The sequence below is a fragment of the Maniola jurtina genome, chromosome 27, assembly GCF_905333055.1.
Source record: "Maniola jurtina chromosome 27, ilManJurt1.1, whole genome shotgun sequence".
Taxonomy (NCBI): Eukaryota; Metazoa; Arthropoda; class Insecta; order Lepidoptera; family Nymphalidae; genus Maniola; species Maniola jurtina.
Window position 1 is genome coordinate 5667120 of NC_060055.1, and position 12149 is coordinate 5679268.

General features: G+C 38.3%; 1 protein-coding gene across 1 annotated transcript; it reads right to left on the reverse strand.

Annotated features, from left to right (window-relative positions):
• Positions 1 to 671: 671 nt before the first annotated feature.
• LOC123879216 (homeobox protein GBX-1-like) lies at positions 672 to 11815 on the reverse strand. Its single transcript, XM_045926830.1, has 4 exons — positions 11328 to 11815; positions 4299 to 4486; positions 1143 to 1702; positions 672 to 980 (listed from the first exon to the last, which is right to left on the reverse strand). The coding sequence occupies exons 1-3, from the start codon at positions 11698 to 11700 to the stop codon at positions 1310 to 1312; spliced, it is 954 nt and encodes a 317-aa protein (XP_045782786.1). The 5' UTR covers positions 11701 to 11815; the 3' UTR covers positions 672 to 980; positions 1143 to 1309.
• Between the last annotated feature and the right edge of the window lie 334 nt (positions 11816 to 12149).

Sequence of the window (12149 nt, forward strand, 5' to 3'; positions counted from 1 at the left end):
AATATTAAATCTATTACAAATTCGGATTTGCAACATTTTTTTGCACATGCGATTTTCAACCATATGGTTGGAAAATCCAAGGTTGAATTTGGATTGTACGAATTCTCTATGGTCACTAAAGAAATCCATTTGAACTTTGGATCACTGGGCGAATTTTAGCAATCAGTATTTATAGGACTTTATGTCTAGTGGAATAGAGTTTAAAATAGTTTGTAGATTTTGAATGTATAGGAGCTTTTTAATTTGATTGCTTTTAATAGAATTTGTGTTCTGTCACGCCTACTTGACTTTTATTGTAGGGTGACTATGAAACATGGATTTTTATTTTGACTGCATTTTATTAATACTAAGTAGTTATATTATGGCTTATTGGTGAACGTGGGTTCGAATCCTAGGTTTCCCAAGACAGAAACCCAACGTTTTTCATTTTAGGATTCCGTAGTAAAATATGAAACCCGTATAGATTCGTCAAGCCCATCTTTGTATAGCTGTAACAGGTTTTTCATCTTTACACCTCTTAGATATAGGTACTTAGTTTACTTTTAACTGTTACAGACAGACAGACAGACGGACTGGACAAAAGTTCCTTGTTCCTTGTTTTACCTGCTACGGAACCCTAAAAATTATGTTTTAGTAAAACTAGAAGTTTGAAATAAAATACGAAATTTTTATCACACAATCTTTAATCATTTTTATATAATACAAATAAATTTTAGGCAATTACTTATCACTTAAATAAAAATAATCTTATAAAACTAACTGTGTCGGCCATTTTGTATATTCTGATTCGGGTAATGTCTCAAATTGACAGCTGGTGTCAGTAACCTTGCATCGTAAATAGTGTTGTGACTTAGAGGGTTCACGTTTATCGATTCTTGACGATTATCGGTTTTTGAGGCGGATAAAAACGCTGAAGTCTGTGATTGAAGGAGACTGCCAGGTAGATGCTGTGTTCTATCTAGTCTATACTGTAGATTTTGCTTCTCCATCTGATGGTGTTGGGTTCTGACTGCGAATCGGTTAACATGGACGGGTATTGCTACTTAGTCTACCTACTAGTGTTTTTCTTTTCGATTCTTTGCTAGCTAAATGATAATTTGTTTCTTTTAGATAGTGTTCAATTATTTTGTGCGAAATAAAACAATGACGCTTTGCAAAAGAGATGTCTTGGGTTCAATCCTGGATAGACTAAAACTAAAGATTGAAATAAAATACGAAATTTTTATCACACAATCTTTAATCATTTTTATATAATACAAATAAACTTTAGGCAATTACTTATCACTTAAATAAAAATAATCTTATAAAACTAACTGTGTCGGCCATTTTGTATATTCTGATTCGGGTAATGTCTCAAATTGACAGCTGGTGTCAGTAACCTTGCATCGTAAATAGTGTTGTGACTTAGCGGGTTTACGTTTATCGATTCTTGTCGATTATCGGTTTTTGAGGCGGATAAAAAGGCTGAAGTCTGTGATTGAAGGAGACTGCCAGGTAGAGGCTGCGTTCTATCTAGTCTATACTGTAGATTTTGCTTCTCCATTTGATGGTGTTGTGTTCTGACTGCGAACCGGTTAACATGGACGGGGATTGGTACTACTATTTTGGTACCGGTGTTTTTGCCCCCGGCGTGGCTGCCCGACGCGAGGCCTGCTTTCACGCGTTTCCATTTCGCTCGACGATTTTGGAACCATATTTTTACCTGAAACAAAAATGTTTCATGGATAAAGTTTGTTAGATTTCACGAATTAATTGTAAAGTTTAAAATTACAGGGGCTCAAAGATTTGTATGTGAATTTTTAAGACTGCGTAACTTTGAAACCGAATATTTCAACGGAAATCTGGAAAACCACAGGCATAAATATTAGTTTCTAGAATATGTCTGCAAAATTTCATGGACTTTGGTTGCTTTATATTCAAATGAAATTGGAACTAGGTTTGTATGGAGCGAGTGACGGAGAGACCCCTCTTAAGCGATCGTGTAAAGGTAAGAGAGAAACACCTCCGTATTTTATAATACTTATTGTTAGTTTTCCCGCGACTTTGGCGTAGTTTGAAGCCAGCATTTGGGGATAATAATATAGCCATCTAATTATGAAATAATTTTTAGAAACGGTTTGCTAAGATTACATCCATACAAAAGTTAACTTCTTTATAATATTAGTGTAGAAGTAGTACGTACGCATTAATAGGATACTAAGTATTGCACGTGTTGTAGGTACAAAGGAAAGATGACTTGCATCACAAAATTAAACTCGTTAAAAGTTTTGCGCATTTATTGACTTTATTTAGCGCCCTGCATTGTAATTTGTAGCGTTGCTAAATTGTGCGCACATTAATTATGACGCAAGGAACTTGCTAAGTTGCACTGTTATGTCTATGGCTGCAATTTTATTTTTTTAATAACTAGCTGATGCCCGCAGCTTCGCCCGCGTGGATTGGTCAGATCCCCTGCAGCATCAGGATTGAGGAGTTGGACTCCAAATTTTTTAGGAAACAATGTCGCAAAGTTCCTCTATCGATTAAAAAAGAAATGACACAAATCGGTTCAGAAATCTCGGAGATTTTGGTGTACATAGGTAGAAAAACACAACTCCCTTTTTGAAAGTCGGTTAAAAAAGTAGCCTATGTTACTCCCTGGTCAATTCTCTACTTGTCTCTGAAAATCCCGTCAAAATCGGTTCAGCCGTTCCCAAGATTAGCCTTGTCAAACAGACAGACAGACAAAAATTTTAAAAACGTGTGATTCAGTTATAGTATCGTTCAAATAACCATATGACCTTAATATGCGGTAGTTATTTCGAAATTACAGACAGACACTCCAATTTTATTTATTAGTAAATATAGATATAGATTTATAGACTAGCGCTTGGCTGAAATCAGACCTGCTGGCAGCCTAAGATGGAGCGCGCTTGCCTAGAAGATGCCTATTCACTCTTGACTTGAAGGCACCTATATTAAAACTGGAGTGTAAAACTGATGCTGGAAGGGTGTTCCATATCCTAGCGGTTCGAATAAGCAACGAGAAGGCAAATCGCTTCGTACATGTCAGAAGAATTTCAACTACCTACGGATGCAGGCCTTGACGATGACTATTTCTGGAGAATACCAGAACGAGGAAATAAAAAAATACCCGCACTTCAGCACTACTCAGTTTGAGTGCAGCTGCTATCGTTCTGTGAGGCTTAGGTACTTCTTGGCGTTTAACTCCCTCTCCAGTTCAAGAAGCTGTTTTATGGTGAATGCTGTTTTTCTTCTCGCTTTACTCTATCGAGGAGTATCTTCTTATTCGGGTTCAGAGTTATTTGTCGTCCTGGCATACTCCAGAATTGCAATCTGGGTGATTGCGATTCTGGAGCATGCCAGGACGACCTACCTGCAATTTATTCAGTTTCAAAGCTGCTGCTAGAAAGAAATGCACAGCCTTCTTCACACATTGCTGTCTCGTGGGGTGTATGTGCCGCCTTCCTGGTCGCATTCTAATAAAATTCTAGAGTATGCTAGGATGAGAAAGTGGATTACCTGCACTTCACTTAGTTTGAGCGCTGCTGCTATCTGTGACCGTTCTGTGAGGCTGAGGTACTTTTTGGCGTGGAACTCCCTCTCCAGTTCAAGAAGCTGTTCTGAGGTGAAGGCTGTTCTTCTTCTTCTCGCTTTGTTCTCTCGAGGAGTATCTGTGCTATCTACCTGGTTTGGTTCTGAATCGTTACCCAGATACAATTCTGGAACATGCCAGACTGAGGAAATAGATAATTACCTGCATTTTACTCAGTTTCAAAGCTGTCGCTAGAAAGAGATGCACCACTATCTTCTCATCTTACTCTCTCGTGGAGAGTATAATATGTGCCGCCTTCTTGGTCGAATTCTGACAAAATTCTAGAGCATGCTAGGATAAGAAAGTAGATTACCTGTACTTCGCTTAGCTTCAAAGCAGCTGCTATCTGTGACCGTTCTGTGAGGCTGAGGTACTTCTTGGCGTGGAACTCTCTCTCCAGTTCAAGAAGCTGTTTTATGGTGAATGCTGTTTTTCTTCTCGCTTTATTCTATCGAGGAGTATCTTCTTATTCGGGTTCAGAGTTATTTGTCGTCCTGGCATGCTCCAGAATTGCAATCTGGGTGATTGCGATTCTGGAGCATGCCAGGACGACCTACCTGCAATTTATTCAGTTTCAAAGCTGCTGCTAGAAAGAAATGCACAGCCTTCTTCACACATTGCTGTCTCGTGGGGTGTATGTGCCGCCTTCCTGGTCGCATTCTAATAAAATTCTAGAGTATGCTAGGATGCGAAAGTGTATTACCTGCACTTCACTCAGTTTGAGCGCAGCTGCTATCTGTGACCGTTCTGTGAGGCTGAGGTACTTCTTGGCGTGGAACTCCCTCTCCAGTTCAAGGAGCTGTTCTGAGGTGAAGGCTGTTCTTCTTCTTCTCGCTTTGTTCTCTCGAGGAGTATCTGTGCCATCTTCTTGGTCTGGTTCTGAGTCATTACCTGAGGGAGAAAACTTCATATTAATTATTTATTCATATCAGCTGTGGGTTGATGATCAGTCAGTCAGTCAGTAAATAGTTTTATATGTTTAGGCACTTGTCCAACCTCTGATGACTAAAGAGAAACAAGTTGAGGTAAAACTAGAAATGACTTGGCAAGCATGGAGAAGTGAGTGTGTAGTGGCGGGATAATTTTGCCGCTAGGCTATCCATACTTAAATACATGCATACATACATGCGAAAGTATGTCTGTCTGTCTGTTTATCTGTCTGTCTGTCTGTCTATCTGTCTGTCTGTCTGCTACCTTTTGACGGCCCAACAGTTTAACCGATTTTGACGAAAGGTACAGGGTTAGCTTATATCCCGGAGACCGACATAGGCTACTTTTTATCCCGGAAATTCAAAGAGTTCCCACGGGATCTTTAAAAACCTAAATCCACGCAGACGAAGTCGCGAGCATCCTCTACTACTTAATAAAGTGCGAGTCGCACTGACTATTGCCCTTGGACCTTGCCGGCCTTTTACGCTGTACGCTCCACCGAAATTGCAGGCGCACGTATGGGCAATCTGTTTGCTGGTAATCTGTTTGGTAAAATACCAATCATTGAGAGAAAGAGATCCCCGGTACGAAGATATACCGGTTGGCCCTTCCCTCCACGATCCGCGCAGTATTTGAGTAAGAGGCTTAATGATTTTCACCGAAATTAAGCGCGCATTTGCTTATGTAAATTTTAATGTTTTTATTTTAATTTAATTTACGAATGTTGTAAATATTAGCTACCTATCTACTTATCTATGTGAATTTAAATGTAACAATTTTCTAATGTAGGTATCTACCTATATTTTTTGCCATAGGTAGGTACCCTTCCAGAGTCTCATGTGTAATGCAAAATAAAGAATATGAATATGAATATTTTTTTTAAATTATTATCACGAAATCACACATCGATTTTAAGATAAGTAGATATACTTAAGTAAGTTTCTTGGGGGAGAAAATGGTCGATAGCTTAGCTAGTCGCTGCCTCGTCAGCCGTAGGACAATTATTAAAGAAGACTCATAATATAATCATACATCCATCAATGTTTTTCTCAAAAAAAAACTAAAAGCTCCATTAATATGTCACTGAGTCATGGTTATCAAACGGACGATAAAAAGCAAATAAAAAGCGATGGACGCTGCGTCGTCAGCACCCCGCCTTCTTGCTGTCAAGTGCTATGATTGGACATGGCCGTCCGTTCGTAACAAAAGTGTCATTTGAAAGAATATTATTCTATAAGAACTTCAGAATTTCTTATTTTATACGGTTTTATAGAGATTCAAACGCGTAGGTAGGTACTTCCCGTTGACCTATAATCATGAATTTTAGCAAGACTCAAGTTTTCACAGCATAAATAAAGCAAAAAAACTGAAATCCATAACTTAATTTAAAAACATTTTTGAAACTTATAAAAAAATCTAGTTAGGTAGGCGCTGTACCTACTAACTTACATCCATACTAATCCATACTAATATTATAAATGCGAAAGTGTGTCTTTCTTCCTGTCTGTCTGTCTGTCTGTCTGCTACCTTTTCACCGGTCCAACAGTTTAACCGATTTTGATCTTACATCCCAGGGAAGGACATAGACTTTTTATCCTGGAAAATCAAAGAGTTCCCACAGGATTAAAAAAAAAAACTAAATCCACGCAGACGAAGTCGCGGACATCATCTAGTTTGGAGATAATTTGACACAATTACGGTAGGAGCGAGAAAATAGCAGCCGGATAAAAAGTCACTTCCTTTTTTTTCTCTCTCGTCTGGCTTTACAAAGATTAGCCAATGTCAAGTTTGTAGTTATTTGTAACAAGTTAGTTAAACTATACAAGTGTGGATCCCGTCTGTGCCGGCGCTCGCCGATATACGCGCGGCACCCCCTTAGAGCGCTTTCCAGTCAGTTTAAAAAAAAAAAAAACACTCCAAAAAGGCAGAGCACGCCCGCCAGCTAACACCAACACAGACGAAGTCAGTCACTTCCTTGTCGGTGATTGATGTGTTATTGAGTCATAGTTATCAAACGGATAAAAAGCATAAAAAGCATCGATGATAAAAAGCAAATAAAAAGCGATGGACGCTGCGTCGTCAGCACCCCGCCTTCTTGCTGTCGAGCGCTATGATTGGACATGGCCGTCCATCCATAAAAACCGGCCAAGTGCGAGTCAGGCTCGCGCACTGAGGGTTCCGTACTCGGGTATTTCTTCCGACATTTTGCACGATAAATCAAAAATTTCAGTTGTGTTTTAGAATATACAGGCAAAGCTATTTCATAAATGATATCCCATTTGATATACCTACCTAGTTATCTTACTTTGAAAATTGAAACACTCTTTTTTTTTTAATGATGTAACCACTAATTCATGGTTTTCGGATTAATTCCTTTACTTGTGCTATAGGACCTACCTACCTAACAAATTTCATGATTCTAGGTCAACGGGAAGTACCCTATGGGTTTTCTTGACAGACACGACGAACTGATGGACAGACAGACAACAAAGTGATCCTATAAGCTTCAGAATTTCTACAGATTTATGAGATCTCTCGGGACTTCGTCTATGTTGGCGTTAGCTGGCGGGCGTGCTCTGCCTTTTTGGAGTGTTTTTTTTTTTTGTTAAAACTGACTGAAAAGCGCTCTAAAGGGGTGTTGTGCGTATGTCGGCGAGTGCCGGCACAGACGGGGTCCATACTTGTATATTTTAACTAACTTGTTACAAATAACTACAAACTTGACATTGGCTAATCTTTGTAAAGCCAGAAGAGAGAAAAAAAAAAAAGATCTCTCGGAAACTTTTGTAATTTTAGCACCTATCTACTTATAGATACTTAATTACCTACCTAGTTCAAGTTTTGACAAAATAAAAACTTAGAAGCCAACATGTTAATTTTTGAAAAGAGAAAAACAAAACTTATTTATCTAAGTATAAATTAAAACAAACGAAATAAATTTCCACCGCGATTCAATAGCTTTAACGTTTTAACACATAATAAAGTAATCAGACAAAATTCTCAGAATTTCCAACAAGTGGTGTGTCAACATGTCAATCGTTAAATAACTTAAGCATTCGTCTGTGCGAATTTCCATGAAAAAACGCCGATAAAAGGACCCTTTAGCGAATAAACACATTTATTTAGTTCATTTCTTACGGCCGCGACGACGTCTATTGACAGTTATCGAACGCGTCAAATGAATTGTAAACGTAATGCAAATTTATTTACCATCGCAACAAGCGAAATTCGCCTTTAAAACGTTGAAAATAAGTGTGGTAACTCAAAAAATAGAGAGGTCAGATAAGTTTGTAAACGAATAAAGCCGAGTTCCCGCCGGCCGAGGCGCGATCTGAATTTGAAATTCGAATTCGTAAATAGTGCATTCGAAAGTCAGTCGGCGAAGTTAAATCGCCCGTGAACCTTTAATATGCAGTTTCGCTCGAATCGGATATTTATCGGTAAATTTCGATAAGCGGACGTCACTAGTCACTAACTAAATATTGCGGTCACGTTCGGATCGGTTTAAATTTTTCACGCGGGAAAAATTCGTTCGAAATTCAAAATCCTGATTTTATACGAGTGATAAAATAAAATATGTTTGGTGAAAAGTTGGTGAATTTGTTTTGGAGTTCCGATTTCTGACTCTTTATTGGTGGCAGTAATTTTATAGGAATAGAAACATGTTCAATCCATACGTACGTTTAATTAGGTATATCTAAATGCAAAAGCACGTCTGTCCGTCAGTCTGTCTTTTACCTTTTCAGGACGGAGACGGGCATAGTCTATACTTAATCCCTGAAAAAAACCGGCCAAGTGCGAGTCAGATTCGCGCCCCGAGGGTTCCGTACTCGGGTATTTTTTCGACATTTTTTGTACTATAAATTAAAAATTATTATGCATAAAACGCATAAAAATAAACAAAATTCTGTTTTACAATCTAAAGGTAAAGCCCTTTCAGATTAGGTATAATACCCCACTTGGTATAGAATTATCTTACTTTTAAAAGTGAAACACATTTTAATTTTTTTTCTGTGATGTAACCACAAATTCACGGTTTTCAGATTTCTTTACTTATAATGTAAGAGCTACCCACCTGCCAAATTTCATAATTCTAGGTCAACGGGCAGTAGTACCCTATAGGTTCTCTTGACAGACAAACAGACAACAAAGTGATCCTATAAGGGTTCCGTTTTTCCTTTTGAGGTACGGAACCCTAAAACAGAACTACCACGGGATTTTTCACAAATAATCTATGCTGATAAAGTCGAGGGTAAGTATCATTAGGGGTTCGTACCCGAAGTGTCCAAAGGGACTCTGTTAAGATTTTAAGACCTAAGCCTCTGCTGGCCGTCGATTTGTCAGCGGGCTGTATCTCATGAACCGTAATAAGTAGGTATGTAGAGACTTGAAATTTTCACAGAGTGTAGGTACCTATATTTCTGTTGCGGCTATAAAAACAATGGTACGGACCCCTTCGTGTGCGAGGCCAACTCGCCCTTGACCCGTTTTTTATTTAGTATTACATATGCCTATTTTATGCTATGCTTATTATTATGCTATACCTACTATGCTTATTGCAATATCTTAGCAAACGACGTAAGTACCTACATAATATGAAATAATAAATAACCTACGATACCTAAGTTTGTTGTGAGCTCTTCTCAGACCTAGGCGCATTTGGAACCCTTGCAGCTTTAGTTTTAAGTTTACGTAATTACATTTACATTTACATTACATCATGTCAGCAATTTAACAACTGAGGCCTAGGCTATAGCCTGGTCATGTTCGGATTGGCAGACTTCTCACATCTTTGAGAACATTATGGAGAATTCTTAGGCATGCAGGTTTCCTCACGATGGTTTCTTTCACACTTGCGGGTGGAATGACGTCATTCCAATTATTAAAATCGGGAAGCTCCCAGAAGGGTATAAAAAATATCGATAAATAACTCTCGACAGGACCTCTGCCCTATCACTTGACAGCTGTCAACTTATTACGCCATTTCGCGCGTAAACGATTACCAGCAATTCCGTTCAGAAATCAGAAATGTCAAATGACAATTTCACGCTACAGATGCAGTTCTAGTGGCGTGAATTTTTTTTTAATTTTTAAAGCAAGCGTCACTAATCATACAGCCACGGATATTAATTTTTGTGTGTGATTTCAAAAAGATAATAAGCATGAAATAGATTATTTATTGTTGTGTTGTTGAGATTACTATAGAGTAGGTAAGCACATTATACTGTGAACAGTGAATAGGTGTAGATTTATTAATAGCATTTGGCAGTTATTGAAAATAGGAGAGAGAGAGACCTAGAGACTTTAGGGGTCAGTTTTCTTAATTTCTATATTTTTTAAGGGTTCTTTACCTCCGCCACACGAATCCGCTGTTTGTCCGCCTGTCTGTCTGTCAGCGGGCTGTATCTCGTGAACCGTACCTTTAGAAGTCATTGACCTAATACTTAAGTAAGTAGGTAGATATTGAAATTTTCATAGAATGGCAAGAAGGAAAAAAGGGCAGTAGACTAGGAACCACAGCGGGGTGATTCTTAAAAGGGTTAACTCAGTGTCTAACACTGAATGATAGTCACTGAGCTCATTTGATATTGGTTGGTTCTACACTGATGCTTCACTGACTGATATTAAAATAATTTTTCGTAAGAAACCTTTAATTGATTTACCCAACTGGAATAAGTCTCCGGCACTATCCGTCCGTCTGTCTGTTAGCGGGTTGCTATATCATGAACCGTAACAGGGAGAAAATTGATGCTTTCACTGTGTGTAAGTAGGCATTGACTACGGAATTACTGGATAAATACTTCCCGTTTTTTATTATTTAAGTACTAGAGGATACCCGCGCATCGTCCGCGTGTATTTAGGTTGTTGGAAATCCCGTGGGAACTGTTTGGTTTTCCGAGATCAAAAGTTGTCTATGTCAATAACATGGACGCAAGCTACCTCGGTACCAAACATACAAATCGGTTGAGCGGATGGGTCTTTAGGAATCCCGTGGGAAATCTTTGATTTTCCGGGATAAAAAGTAGCCTATGTCCGTCCCCGGGATATAAGGCAACGCTGTACCTTTCGTCAGAATCGTGAAAAGGTAGCAGACAGACAGACAGACAGTCACACTTTCGCATTTATAATAATATTAAGTATGGATGCGTGATTTTGGTAAGCGCAAACCTATCTCCCGAATCACGCACGATACGTACCGACTTTGGGGGTCCGACTCTTTTCATCGCCTCCGTGCGTCGAAGAGCCGTCGGTCCCGGTTATAAAATAGCATTAAGTAGGTATCTACGTAAGAACTGAAATCTCTTTCTCTTAGGGCCGATTTTTCAATGGTCAATAATTATAAAACCTAAGGTTGTGATAAAAAAAAAATTACAGAAAATATGTTAAAACGTTAAATTTATTTGTCTAGCGATAGTCGAGTTGTATGCGGAAAGATCTAGGAACTTTAGGCTTAGGCCTTAAAAGCTTAGGCTAGTTGTACCTACCTAATTAACTGGATCGACGGTTTAAGAGAAGTAGGTACCTAGGTAAGTATAGGTATAGATTATTGGGGTGATTTAGGATAATGCCTAGGTACTTACCTATGTCAAAAATAAATTATTTCTAAGGAATTTTTAAAAATAGAGTTTCTTCCAAAATTCGTCAAATCCACCTTCGCTATAAGTAGGTAGGTACTTAAGTTTTAAGTTTGCTGACTTTAAATTGTCGATTTAACAAAAAAAATAAGTACCAGATACCAAGCCAGTGATTCTTTCTTTATTAATAAGAAAAATCGATAAAAATAATTTCGATAATTAGTTACCCTGTGTATTATCTTCCGCCCCATCACTTTCCAATTCACTACCAACACTAACAGGACTCTCCCTCTTCTCTTCTTCTCTATTCTCCTGCGTTATCTGTGGCGGAACGGCACCAAAGACTCTCGACAACCACGGCTCAGGATAACCCAACAAAAAAGGAAAATTAACGTTCTGCTGCAAAAATGGCGTATTAAAATAACATCGCATCCTATTAAATCTCTCTGATCGTTCTTCATCTTCATCTGAATGTCTGGAACTCTCCGAAATGTTATTCTCTATGTCTATTTCGGGAGATTTTCTGTCACCAATTATAGATTCTATCGAAAACGGTTTTGGCGCTTTTTTTTTAGTCTGTGAATCTAACTCCGACTCCATTGCACAATTTTATAAGAACTAAAAAAGTTTATATATCACTGTCCACAAAAACACACGGAATTAAAAAATCAAATTCGAATTTGGAACGCGCGATGCGTGCGTTCGCCGCGGCATCGTAGTGATGTACTCGAGTTTCATTTTGTCGAATGTCGTCGCCCCGCCTACATACGGGGTGTAGACGAAGTGTAATTTTATTTTATTAATGCCTCAGTCGGTTAAGCGAACATAAGCTTTATTACTATCGTAATAATACCACTGTTACTATCAAGAGGTCTTATTCTAAAACGCCTTACGCCATCAGTTTGCTTAAATATTTTCATCTGTATTTTTAATACTAATAGCGGTTATTTTACATCGGCAAACTTTTTGCGTAGTTGTATAGAATTACGTATTAAATTTTAAACTTTATTATTACTTTACGTAAAGTACAATTTCGATTGATGAGTTAA

Bases quoted from the DNA above. Each gene is read 5' to 3' on its own strand.
- LOC123879216 (XM_045926830.1), bottom strand. From the start codon at position 11,700: ATGGAGTCGGAGTTAGATTCACAGACTAAAAAAAAAGCGCCAAAACCG. The intron at 4,487-11,327 runs GTAACTAATTAT...TTTCTCCCTCAG, and splicing joins GGCGGAAGATAATACACAGG to GTAATGACTCAGAACCAGAC. The intron at 1,703-4,298 runs GTAATACACTTT...TTTTTGTTTCAG, and splicing joins TCAAACTGAGTGAAGTGCAG to GTAAAAATATGGTTCCAAAA.